Source organism: Nyctereutes procyonoides, unplaced genomic scaffold (genome assembly GCF_905146905.1).
Source record: "Nyctereutes procyonoides isolate TBG_1078 unplaced genomic scaffold, NYPRO_anot_genome, whole genome shotgun sequence".
Taxonomy (NCBI): domain Eukaryota; kingdom Metazoa; phylum Chordata; class Mammalia; order Carnivora; family Canidae; genus Nyctereutes; species Nyctereutes procyonoides.
Genome location: NW_026575051.1, coordinates 2,961,822 through 2,975,323, shown reverse-complemented (window position 1 = coordinate 2,975,323; position 13,502 = coordinate 2,961,822). Strand labels below are relative to the sequence as shown.

The window sequence follows — 13,502 nt, the reverse complement described above, 5'->3', positions numbered from 1 at the left end:
GTCAGAGCTTGGCCAATCAGAGAAGGTGCGAAAGAAGCGGCAGGAGCTATACAGAGCCTTGAATAATTCATAGAGTTTCCTGTAAGACCTTAGTGAATCAGATTAGCTGCCGGTCTCTTAGCAAAGCCCTGAAGGGAGGGAACCAGAATGGCTATGCTTGGATGGGGGAGGGGAGGAGGCCCTGGCCTAGGACCTGGCACTGCCAAGGGTGCTGGACAGCCACAGGGCATCAGAAGTGAGTGTGGCTGAGGACAGGCTGGGGTAGCCGGTAAGAGCCCCTATCTTGTCCAGCGCTCAAGCTTGGGGAGGCCACCTCCTCAGAGCTTCTCTGACCGAAGAGAAATCCATCCTCACCCTGACCCCTCCACAGCAGCCCTGGGAACTCCTTGTCTGGGCCACACGTGCAGGAAAAACACACGAAAATTCAGATGCCTGGCACGCTTTTCCTAACCCCCCTGGCACAAATCTACCCCGCCTTCTGTGGCTGTCCACTTGTCCCCTCCCACTCTGGCAGGCTTCTGAAGCCCTGACGGCTCCACGCAGCCCCTGGCCGTGCACTGTGGTCTACAGAGCCTGGTATATTTTGGGAGCGCGAGCTGAAACCACACAGGGGAAGGGAGGGATTGATCACGAGGGGGGGGACATGGCCTCCAGGAGGACTTCAAACAAGGTCAGGAAGGAAACCATCCTGGACCCGCCAGGGCCAGGTCCGCAGCTGAGGGACGTGTGTAGGAGGAGGGACCAGAGGAAAGAAGCAAAGTGGGAGGATACAAGAGGCAGGGGTGTTCCCCGAAGGTATCAGGCAAACAAGGGCAGTAGATGGGGACTTCAGGGGTTCCTCCTGGTTCCAACGTTGCACAGCCTGCGGCCTCCATGTGCGGTGGGGGACTAGCACAGTCAATACGGCCTGGGGACGCTGGGCTGCACTCCGTCCCCGTCCCCGTCCCCGTCGCCGTCGCCGTCGCCGTCCCCAGGAGCGTCTGACCGAGGCCCCTGGCCCTACTCATCGCTTTACGTCCCACCTGGTGCCCAGGGCAGCTCCCCCCGTGGCCGGCACGCAGAGAAGCCATCGGCAGGATGTGTAGAGTCCCAGATGTCCCCAAGCGCCCCGCGAAAGCCTCCCTCCATTCCTCTGTGTGTAGGACCTAGGGCTGCCGGGCGGGAGGGGCGCCGCGGGGGGCCGTCGGGGTGAGCAGGCCGCTGCGATCAGACGGGCCTAGGGGAGGAGACGGGGCCAGGACCAGGCCCGGGCGGCCAGACGCGCTAAGTTCTGCGGGCGGGAGCGCCTCGGAAGGGAGCGCGCCGGGGCGGCCGGGCGGGTCCGCTGGGTGCTCTGTGCCGCCGGGGCGGCCGGGCGGGTCCGCTGGGTGCTCTGTGCCGCCGGGCCCGCCCCGCCCCGCCCCGCCCCGCCCCCAGCGAAACCCGCCGCCCCACGTGCAGCCGTCGCCCCGCCGCCTCGCCCCCGCCGGTCCCGGTCTCGACTGCAAGTGCGCGCGGGGGCGGGAGGGTGACGTGCGCCGCGGCCGCGCGCCCCGACCTCTCCCCCCGCACCCCGCCCGGCGGCACCCACGGCCAGGGCCGCACCCCCCACTCTCCCTCACCGGGGGCATCTGTATTTATTAAACTGGCGGGACCCGGGTCACAGGCGCCCGGCCTCGGGTGCGCACCCGGCGCTGGGACCAGAGCTGAGCTCTCCGGCGAAAGTGGCCCCGCGCCTCGCCCTCCCCGGAGCCCTCCCGAGAGCCTCGGTCTCCGCCCAAGGTCCCGGGAAAGGCCAACTCCCACCCTCTGCCAGCCCGCTGATCTCATCGTCCCGCCTGGTCCCACCTCCAGGCGTCTGCACACCAGAAGCCCTGTCCGAGTCCTGCCGAGTCCTGCCGAGTCCTGCCGTCTTCAAGGCCGTGCCTAGGCTCCTGCAGAGTTCCCCGCCTGGTCCTACCACGGACATCGCCCCTCATCCAAAAGCAGGTGGCACCCCAGCCTCGACCACAGTAGAAAATCCAACCTGCCAATGTGCTGAACGTGTTTTAATTTATAAGCTGTTTTTATATCCAATGCCTAATTCTATTCTCACCACAGTTTAGTGTGAGGTTCACTGAGTAAAACTCAACACCACACCACCATCCCCAGCCCCACCCACCCACCCACAGAGCTGCTCAGTTGATGGCACATGTACAAGCTAGATCTCCATGCATTCAACAAAACCTTACAACGAAGCCATTACGGGCGAGGTGGAGTCAAGAAGCTCATAACCACCATGCTGATTGCCCTGAGGACAGGGGCCACTATGTCCTAGACCCCTGCATCTACCCACCTCAGGGCCCGTCCAGAGGACACTTGGGAGCTTTGAGGACAGAGCCTGCTAGGAGCCTTCTACCCACTGGGAGGCACAAAGCCAGTTTGAGCCTAGACTACACAGGGCCCAAGAGGCCATCAGCAAAGTGGGCAGTGGGATGAGGGTAAGAGGGGAGGGCCTGGCAGGAGGCCTGTGTTCAGGGCTGCCCTGGACCCTTTGTTGTTTGGGTTTTTTTGTTGTTGTTGTTTAAAGATTTTATTTATTTATTCATGAGAGACACAGAGAGAGGGGCAGAGACACAGGCAGAGGGAGAAGCAGGCTCCAGGCAGGGAGCCCGATGTGGGACTCGATCCCAGGATCCCGGGATCATGCCCTGGGCTGAAGGCAGGTATTCAACCACTGGGCCACCCAGGGGGCCCTGCCCTAAACCCTTTGAAAGGAGATGGTTGACAAGTCTGCACTACAAAGTTGTGGAGGAGGGTGCCGTCCTTGAAATGCCCATGGGGTCTGCACCCCAATAGCTTGTTTTGGGGGAAAAGAGGAAGGTAGTGACCTGAGTGGCCCCATTTTGCCCTGGCTGCACTTTGAGATCCAGGTGGGAGCCACAGGAAAGGCAGTGGAGCAGGTCAATGCTGTCTGGAAATATTAGATAAGGAGGAAGAATTGAGCTAGAGGTGGAGCAAGTGACGATCAGACGAGTCTGAAGCAAAGCCTGCACCCACCAGCATGGTCACCCTCAGAGCAGCCACAGGACAGGGAATCAGAGACTCTAGACAGCCCCCCCCCCCAAATCTAGCTTGGAAACTGAGGCACAGAGGGGAAACTGACCAGGTCACACAACAAGTCAAAGGAATAGCCAGTTCCAGACCCCAGATCTCTGACTCCAGCCCAGGACACTGGCCACTGCCCCACAAATCTAGACCAGACTCAAGGAAGGCCACTCCCAAAGAAGCCACTGTTAGAATACTGGGATTGGCTGGTGGTAGACACAGGCCTTTGGAGTCCCTTTCTCCAAATACCCAAAGTCACACCCACTAGATGGGGGTGGGGAAGAAGGTTGGGAGAGGAACCTAGGTTCACTCACTGGGATCCCTGGCTCATCAGGGAAAAGAAATTCATTTCTGCATCCCTGCAAAAACATCCATTTACGTAACCTCTCCCTATCTTTCTGTACCAAGGATCCACCATGTGCCGCCAGAGGGGCCAGTATATGGAACTTAAATGAGCATGGATCAATAAATGTTTGTTGAATGACTTCATGAAGTCCCACGAAGGCTGAGAGATAGACTCTGGACCAATAGGCAGGCAGGTAGGCTTTCTCTTCAGAGAGCTTACATCTAGAAAGGACAGGTAAGCCACATGCTCAGGGAACCCTGAGAATCTCTCCAGTGATGCATGGAGGTGGCAAAAATGACTAAATTTGGCCCAAGAGAAAGAAAGATCCCTGGCTAAATGTACACGGCTAAATGTACAAACCTTCTGCCCACAGGCCTGGGTTTCTGGCTCTCAGGACTGGTGGGCTCTGGCAAGGGCTGGGGTCTCAACAGTGCTGCTGGGGACACAGGAAGATATGCCTCTTAGGCTAAGAAGAGGGACAGGGAGCTAGAGAGACATGAGGGGAAGCTGAAAAGGGACAGAAGAGGTGCAAGCACTCGAGCCATGCCCCTGGCCAGCACTCACCTCATCCCCTGGGCTTGCCAGGACCAGGCCTTTCTCCTGCTCTCTGGACTCAGCCTGTCCTGCTCACCAAAGTAACTGAAGCCTCAGGGCTCAGCCAGGCAGGTCCCAAGGCCCCGCCACCCCACTCTGGACTGCCGCAGAGCTCTCTGGGAAACAGGGCAGCAAAAACAGCCCTGACAGATCCAGAGAGTGAAACAGTCTATGGCATAACCAGCCCTGTCTTGTCAGGAACTCAGGATCATCATGGCAAAGAAAGAGGTGGGGGCCTAAGAATCAAATGTAACAAGAGGTGGGGGGCCTAAGAATCAAATGTAACACATGGACTTTTTTTTTTAATAAAGATTTTATTTATTTATTCATGAGAGACACACACATAGAGAGAGAGCTCGCGAGAGGCAGAGACACAGTCGGAGACACAGGCAGAGGGAGAAGCAGGCTCCATGCAGGGAGCCTGACGGGGGACTCAATCCCAGGACTCCAGGATCAGGCCCTGGGCTGAAGGCAGGTGCTAAACCGCTGAGCCACCCGGGCTGCCCCAATAACGCGTGGACCTTGACTGGATCCTGAATTAAAGAAACCAGTGGTCAAAGACACACTAGGACAATGGGGCACATCTGAGTTCAGGCTGGGCATCAGATAAATTATTAAAGGGTGTCATGCCAGTACTATGGTCACACAGGAACATATCCTTATTTCTTGCAGCTGTGTAATGAAGTATTTAGAGGTGAAAACACGCAATTATGTAATTTACCATAAAATACTTGGGTAAAAAAAATGGATTCATCATATATGGCAAAATGTGGACAATTATTAAGTCTAAGTAGTGGGCATTTGAGTGTCTTGAATTATATGTATGCCTCAGGCCAGTGGTGAGGGGCCAAAGTGACAGGTAAAGGCCAGAGCCACCGCATAAGAGCTCAATGAAGTCTACCCCTACCCACTACCAGCAGCAGCAGCATCTCGGAGATGCAGACTTGATTCTGCCTCCCATGACCTAAATCACTCTGGTCACCCATTTCTAGACTCACGGCCTGAGAGGACAGCACTCCTGCAGGCTGGAGGAAGGGGGTGCTAGCTGGCTGGCTGAGTAATAGGAGGGATTTGCGAACCAAATACACACAGGTGTCTGCCCCAACACCTGCAGCTGCCCACCCCCACCCCCCGGTGGAGGGGGGGAGCCTGAGATTTATGTTCACTGCCTCTTCTGGCTCTACCCACCTGCCAACCCCCAAATGCCCATATTTACACACCACCGGGATCATTTTACTCTGCTCCCTGCAGATTCCCTCCCTGCCTATCTCCACAAGTGGAAACCCCTCTGCAAAGTGTCCCTACCCAGCCCCAGCCTCCACCCACACCCTGGGCTCGCTGAGTTGTCAAGACGTAGACTCATCTCTGTGGCCCACAGTCACTGGTGTGAAAGGCCCTGCGGCCTCCTCTCCGCAGACCCGTGCTATGTGACCCAGGGCAAGTCCTTTAGCCTCTCTACCCCAGGGGTCTTCACTGCAGGGAACTGTGCCTGTTGGGGGCAAATGCTGGGTGCCAGTGCCAGCATAACCAATGTGACACACTCAGGGCAGCTCAGAGCTCACACTCAGAGGCCAATGATGAAACTTATTTGAGATCTGGGCTCTGCCCTACTCCCCTCTCCCAGACCTCCTCTCCTCCTCTCTCACAGGCCCCACTTCCAGGGCGGAGCCCCTAGCTCCACATGGGGGTGGGGGGAGCATGGACAACAGGCCTGGGGTCGACTACAGGGACTCCGGACCCAGTCTCAGAAGCAATCAAAACTCAGAAACCACCCCCTGAGCTGTGAGCAGAAGGCTGGTGTGGCCTCACCTTAAAATCCAGCACATCACCCCACCCCCAACCCAAGCCACTGCCCCACCCACCCCACAGCCCCACTGGGAAGGGAAGGGGGTGTAGGGTCAGGAATGTGGGGCAGGGCAGAGTATGAGAAGTGGCTACAGCAAGATTCTTTAGGGCCAGGGAATTGGATGCAGCCTGGGTCCCTGGCGTCCCACGGCCGAACCCCGGGGCCTATTCTGTCCTCGAGCAACCCCCACACAGCTCCTCTCCTCACTTCACCCCTCTCCATCACAGCCACCACATCCAACTTCAAGGGCGGAGGCTGATCTTTCTCCCGATACCTCCTAGTACCACACTCTCAAATTTAGGCCATGAAGTGGAGTCAGAACCCCCCTGGGGCACAGGGCCACCTTTGCAGCACCTCTACCACCACAGAGACAGAGTTAGAGCCTATGAGGGAGAGATGGGCCTTCCTTTTGATCTCGGAATTCCACTGCTGGGAATTTAGCCCGAGAGGATAACTGGACAAGTGTTCGGGCATGTATGGACTAGGATGTTCTGTGCAGATTGTTTATAGTGCAAAAATTTAGAAACAACCTGAATGCCTAAGACTAGAGTTGCTTGAATTAATTAGGATAAATCATACCGTGCGATGCTGTGCAGCCATAACAATGGCCTGTCGGCATTAGAAAATACAGCTTAATGTATCCTCCCAAAATGACAGAATACGAATCTGCATGTGCAGTTTGACATCGTTCTGTAAACGTTTATGTAGATTGAAAGTTTTTTTTTAAAAAAAAAGAAGACTAAAAGATCCACATACAGAATGTTCATGTAAGTCACAGAAGTATCACACATAATTTTTTATTTAAGTTTTTCCAGTTTTTCCATGGGACATACATTATTCTTGAACAAAAAAGAAAACATATTTCTTTTAAGTGTGTGTTTTTGTTTTTGTGTTTTAAGTAGGCTCCATGCCCAGCATAGAGCCCAACACGGGGCTTGAACTCAGGATCCTAAGATCAAGACCTGAGCTGAAATCAAGAGTAGGATGCTCAACCAATTGAACTACCAGGTACCCCCGAAAATATGTATTTTTTAAAAATAAGTTACATGAATCAGCCTAGCTGAGGCCAAGACCCTGCCCTGGGGCACAGGACAGGGGGACTTCCAGTATCTCCAGGGAAATCACAGTTAAAGGAGAGCCAAGGGCAGGTCTGAAAGTTGCCCCAGAAATGCAGTCCGCATGGGAGGGGCAGTGCCCTCCCCCCTGGGATTACATGTGTCTCAGGGATTTAAGGTTGAAAGGGCCCTTCCAGACCTCCTCACCCAGTTCTCCCAGGGTATAGACTAAAACAGCCTGGAATTATCTTGGGTACTATTGATTCCCCAGTGCCTAGAACAGTGTCTGGCACAAAGTAGGTGCTCAATTAATGTTTGTTGAATGACTTACTGAAGTCTGAAGAGGGCTAAGAGATGGGCTCTCTGGAGCAAGGGGCAGGTGGATCCAACAGGTAGGCTTCCTCACAGCCTATCAGCTGAAGAGGGCCCTTAGATCAGGGATCCTCACCCAGGTAAAATCCCTGGGGAGTTAAAAAAAAAAAAAAAAAGAAACAACTGTCAGATCCCAGCCCTAGAAATATTGATACAATTGGTCTGACATGGGACTCAGAAGCTGAAATGTTTTTTAAAGAACCCAGGGAGATTCTCAGGTGCAAACAGAGCACCTTTAGAGGCTATCCAGGCTGACAGAAACACACTCTGAGAAGGCAGTGCCCTGCCAAAGTCACCCAGCGAGTTAGTGACAAGCCAGGAAAGCTGGGCCCCTGGGGCTGCCAACCCAAGGGTCCTGACCCTGGGGAACTGGGCCTTCTTCCACATTTACCTCTGTGTTTTCAGGGTGCTGACCTCCAGTGTCCACCCTCCTGGGGAAGTGAATCAGGCTGGAAGGTGGACAGGGAAGCCCAAGGGGAGGCCCCTTTGGACCCTACTCCCTGTGATCACCCAGCCCTGGGTGATGCAGATTCAGAGGCCCTGAGACCCCCCCCCCCAGATGGTGCTCCAAGGCACTCTGACAAATGTCAGGAGCTCAGCCTCAAGACCCAGCTCACCTACCCTCCCCAACTGATTCCCTGTGGGTGGGGGCCCGCCCCTCTGGCCACCCAGAGGAATCTTCAAGAAACTGGATGTCAGACTCTGAGCAGCCCACCCTGCACACTCAGGACCAGTTCCTCACAGCTGCTGGCCAGGAACAACCATAAATTCTCTACCTTTCACGGCTCCTTTTCAGTCACTCCAGCCCTGGCCTCTGCTGCCTTCCACCCAGGGTGAGCTGTGAGGCAGTGGCCCTGGCCACACAATCCTGCCAAGAACAGGCGTGGGCCTGCTTTCCCTTCCCTGCTGAGGTCTTGACCTGCTCCAGGATCTACGGCCCAGACCCCTCCCATCCTCCCAACCCAGAGTTAATGTACAATCTGCACCAGGAGCTCTAATTATTCAGGCAGCTCTAATTGACCTCCTCTACTTCACCCCATAGAGTCTGGCCAGAATCTGAAGGCTGCCCAAGACTCCCTCCTCCACCAAGGCCCCCCTTCCCACCTCCCAGCTGACCAGCCTCTCTGCCCACCAAGACCGCCCCTGTCTTCAACAAATTCATTTTGTCCATCCTTTACTGGGCACTTCTCAGACATCAAGTGTTAGGCTAGCCTGGGAACTCAGTCAAATCAGCCTCCAGGGTTCACAGACATGGGCATCAAGAGCCAGGGTGAAGGCTTCAAAGGGGACCAGAGTTGAAGACAGGAGCAGAAAGATTCTTTTTTTTTTTTTTTTTTTTAAGATTTATTTATTTATCCATGATAGACGTAGAGAGACAAAGAGAGGCAGAGACACAGGCAGAGGGAGAAGCAGGCTCCATGCCGGGAGCCCGACGTGGGACTCGATCCCGGGACTCCAGAATCATGCCCCGGGCCAAAGGCAGGCGCCAAACCGCTGAGCCACTCAGGGATTCCCCAGCAGAAAGATTCTAATGAGGGGCGCCTGGGTAGCTCAGTCAGTTACATGGCTGCCTTTGGCTCAGGTCATGATCTCAGGGTCCTGGGGATCCAGCCCTGAATCGAGCCTGGTTCTCCCTCTGCCATGTCCCTCCGCTTGCTCCATACTCTGCTCTGGCTCTCAAGAAAGAAAAGAAAGAAAGAAAAAGAAAAAGAAAAAGAAAGAAAAAGAAAAAGAAAAAGAAAAAGAAAAAGAAAAAGAAAAAGAAAGGGAGGGAGGGATCCCTGGGTGGCTCAGCGGTTTAGCGCCTGCCTTCCGCCCAGGGCATGATCCTGGAGACCCAGGATCGAGTCCCACATCAGGCTTCTTGCATGGAGCCTGCTTCTCCATCTGTCTCTGCCTCTCTCTCTCTCTCTCTCTCTCTCTCTCTAATGAATAAATAAAATCTTTTTTTAAAAAAGGGTGGGGGGAGGAAGGAAGGAGAAAGAAAGATAGATTCCGGTGAGGATAGAGCAGAAAGAGTTTGAGTTAGAGCAAAGCAGCTCACACTTGAAGGCACCAAATGCCATGAGGTCCAGCACACAGATTCTGCGGGACGGGCAGAGGTCTGCGGTGCTGTATTTCTAGCTAGCATCTAGGTGAGGCTGCTGGACCGAGGACTACACTTTCAGTAGTGAGGACTTAGCAGGGCTTAGAGACCATTCTCCCACGGACTCTAAGTTCCAAGAGGGTGAGACCCACTGCTCCCTCAGAGTCTCAGTGGCCAGTACGGGGCCTGTGGACACGCTGAGCGGATGAATGGTGTAATTAATTAGTTAATCCCGGCAAAATGCCCAGCATTAGATGGCCCTACAGAGAACCCTCCCACTAATTGTGAAACACAATACCGGAGAGGAGTCTATGCAAAGCCACCCAAAGCACAAAGGAAGAAGGGTTAATTCTCCCAGGTTGTGGGAGGAGGAGCTGAATCGCTCAAAAGAGGTCACTTTGCACTAGGTCTTAGAGGGTGGGTCAGATTTACTCAGGTGGAGGCTGGCCGAAGGGCGGGGGCAGCACAGGTGCAAAGGTAAAGAGACCTAGAGCCTGGGGTAGGTTCCAGGAATCAGAGTAGTGTCACCTAGGGCTGCAGAGTCTATGAAAGGGGAGGTAGGAAACACAAAATAGAAAATTAAGTTAGGGGGAAAAAAATGCAGTTAGGGTGTGAGAGCACCAAGCTGGGAGGTGGGCATCCATCCGTGCAAATGGAGATGTTGGAGATGTTTGCACAGGGAACAGGCACCCTGGAGTAGAAGTGCCATCAGAGGTCACCAGGTCCTGTCCGGAGGAAGTGGGGAGGGAGAGAGTGCGGCAGAAAGAGCAGAGGCAGGAGGAAGCTATGTTGGGAGGCAACAGAATGTCTTGTGGGGGGATGAGACTTGTGTGGAGGGTGGAATGGGATGCTTTCCCTGACTCTGACAGATCTCACAAGTACTTAAAAACTGCCTACTCTGGGCTGCCTGGGTGGCTCAGTGGTTAAGTGTCTACTCAGATCATGTTTTCAAGGTCCTGGGATTGTGAGATCAAGCCTGCATTGGCTCCCTGCTCCATGGAGAATCGGCTTCTCCCTCTCCCTCTGCTTGCCGCCTCCACCCCCCCAACCCCTGGCTTGTGTTGTGCTCCCTCTGTGCTGTCAAATAAATAAATTAGCAAACAAAAACAAAAAATCCACCCACTTTGTGCCAGCCCTGACCCAGGCACTGAGCAATGGAGAAGATGATCATTTCCCAAAAGTCCCCAGTGCTGTTCAGGCAGTAGGAGGGGGGCTTCCACCATCTGCCCCCATTTCCCCCACACTTGTCCTTCCCCCAGCGTTGTAAGAGGTGTTTACTGTGTGCCTACTGTGTGCAGGCTCGCTGCAAGCACAGCCCTGGCCAGAGGAGCAGTCAGGACCCCCTGGACAAGTGCTCTGGGGAGGCCTGTCCAGATGCTGCCCACGTGTGGTTCCAGCCCCATCCTCTGGGGAAATGAGCAACATCTGTCGGATCTAGTGCGGGGAGAGGCCCTGTGGCTAGGGAATCCACGTCTCAGTGGGGAGGGGAAAGAAACGTGAAAAGGGTGGCAGGACCAGGAGGGCAGGTATGCTGAAATTCCCAGTCAGAATCCCCTGCTGGCCGAGCTAGTCCTCCAATCCCCAAAGGCCTGTTGGATTCCCCTTTCCAATGGGACTAGAGCCAAATTCCCAACAACCCTGGGAGACACCAAGAGAGCCAGGTGACTCCCACTTCCCAGGCTCGGGGGAGCCAGGCCCGGGGTGAGGGAGGGTTCCAGGGCTGTCCTCCAAAGGCTCCAGGGAGGAGGGACCTTGTGGCTGGCTGGGGTCTGAAGAGTAGGGGGAGCAGAGGAGGATGGGTCTATCCTAAAGGACAGCTGGGTGCGGTGGGGAGGATGAGACAATTTAGCACAAGTCCCCGAAATGAAAATGGGACAGACAGCAGGCCCTGCCCAGGAGCCTGGCTGGAGAGGCGGAGAAACCACGCTACCCCCACCTCCAGCGACTCACCCAACTGCTCCTTTGAAAATAAACCTACTCGCTCTGCCTAATTCCTTTCCTGCGCTATGCCCTGCTCCGGGCCTGGACCTCTCCAGGGATCTGAAGAGATTCCCTGCTATCCAGACCCCGGGGGGTGACGTCCAGAATTAATTATGTTTGTAAAGTGCCCGGGAGATCCTGGGACCGGGGACCCCGGGGCGCCAGCCGAGCCGCGCAGGAAATTAACAGGGAGAGGCGGGGCGCGGGGGGGGGGCAGAACCTGGGACTCCTGGAAGGGGGGGGGGCGGAGAAGACGCTCGGACGAAAGCGGGCAGGGCGGGAGAGAGCCGGAGGGGAAAGGTGCTAGTGGACCGTCACTAGAGGACTCGGGCTCCAGGCTGAGCCTGCCTTCCCCCACAGCTCCGCCCCACCCCCAGAGCCAGTCACGTCCAGGCCCGGATGCCTTTCCCCAACTCAGGCCCCAGCCACCCACCTGCCCCGCCCCGGGACCACCTGCAGAGGAAGTGGCCTCTCCCCGGGCTCGGAGACTGGCGAGCGCGCAGGGGTGCAGGCTTCGCGGAGGGGGCGCCCCCGCCCAACAACTCCCGCGGAGGGCTCCGACTTCTACCTGGGCGAACATTTCACTTCCTTTCTCTAGAGAGAGGCGAGCCGTTACCTCGCTCCTTGAAGTTGGGGACTTCCAGGTCTTCTGTCCGGGGGCGGCGGCAGACGCACGCAAATGGCACCCGGGCCCCCTCCCGGCCCGCGCCCCCCTCGGACTCGGCTCACTCACCCCAAAGTGCTGATGAAGCCATTGACGGAGCCCTCGGCGTACAGGGAGACGATGTCCCCGATGTGAAGAAAGCTGGACATCTCGCTCATGGCTGCAGCCCGCCGGGGCCCCGGGGCGGTGGGGGCGCTCTGGGGCGCGGGGCCAGGCTGGCTGCAGAGGACGCCGGTGCCCGCGGAGGCCGGAGGGGCGCGCCCCCACCCGCGAGCGGGGCGCTCGGCGCGGCCGGGGCAGACTAGCGGCCACCGGAGCGGAAGGCGGCGCGGCGCGGCCCGGGAGCCGCCGGGGGCGTCCGGGCGAGGAGGTGCCCGCGTCTCGGAGCGCCCGCCCAGCCCGGCCGCGCGTACCTGCAGCGTCGAAGGAGCAGGAAGTCTGGGGCCGCCACACACACATGCAAATCCCGCCCGGGAGGCGGGGAAGCCACACCCCGCCCCCCCCCCGCCCCCCGCCCCCCGCCGCCGCCGGCCCGCGGGCACCCATGTGCGCCCGCCCGCCTCCCCGTGCCCTGCGCCCCTCGCTCGTCCGGGGCCGGGCCTCCCGGGCGCGAACGAGCCGCCGGCCCCGCGCCGCTCCAAGGAGTCCTGGGGCTCTGGCCGGCTTCCCGTTTCGGAGTTCCAGCTCCAACGAGTTCCCAAACAGACTCGCGGAACCGCCTCCCCGGGAGGCCCGGCTGTGGTGGGGGGCTCTGTGCCCTCGGGGTCCCCGGGCGGCCCTGCCCTCGGCCCTCGGGTCGCAGCGAGCCGGGGCGGGCGCGCGCGGAAGGGGCCCAGCGCCCCCGCAGGCTCTACCTGGAGCAGCGCGCGGAGGACCCGGGAGCGCCCCAGCTGAGAGCCGTCTCGCACCGAGAGGCGCGCTCGTTCCTTCGCAGCGCAAATCGGGATTCATTTTTCTCAACGTGAAAAGCCTTTTCATTGCACAATAGAAGGCGCTTGGGCTTGGAGGGGAAATGAAGCAATGGGGTGGGTTTTGTTTTTTTCTCTCCGCATTCCTGTGTACAAAGAGATCCAACTTCCGAATCAGTTCAGCCGCTCCCTCTCCAGGAGTTGGCTCCAAACTCTTGGCTCCTTCTATCTTTCTTTTTAAAGGGGGGGGGGGGGTGGGTGGGGAGGTGACGAAAGAGAAAGCTACCTTCGCTGGTTAATAGCGCACCGAGTGCCAACAACGACAAGGCCGGTACCGGGCCTCTGGGAGTGACCCGCTGCGGTGTCGCCACCGAGCTCTGGTTCACGGAGTCCAGCCCTGAAACCCACGTCTCCAACTCGCCTACTTTCTGTTCTGTTCCCGAGTGCTTGGGCGTTTGCTTCTTAATCCTTTTATCTTAACTCCTGGAATCTAGTGTCCACTGCCATCCCCATTTGACTCTCTTCTGAAACCCCCACCCGGACTTCCTGGGAAGAGGGTGGGGTGGGGGGGTTGTCCCTGGGAGA

At 57.2% G+C, this 13,502-nt stretch overlaps 1 protein-coding gene across 4 annotated transcripts in view; it reads right to left on the bottom strand.

Annotated features, from left to right (window-relative positions):
* Window positions 1-12,444, bottom strand: part of ITPR3 (inositol 1,4,5-trisphosphate receptor type 3) — a 68,519-nt gene extending 56,075 nt beyond the window's left edge. For 3 of the 4 annotated variants that reach the window (XM_055329758.1, XM_055329760.1, XM_055329759.1), the window contains exon 1: window positions 12,079-12,440. In XM_055329758.1, the coding sequence (XP_055185733.1) occupies window positions 12,079-12,167 (89 nt within the window). In that variant the 5' untranslated portion in view covers window positions 12,168-12,440. Of the gene's footprint in view, window positions 1-12,078 lie in introns of all 4 variants that reach the window. The other variant, XR_008665038.1, reaches the window with a different exon arrangement.
* Window positions 12,445-13,502: the final 1,058 nt, after the last annotated feature.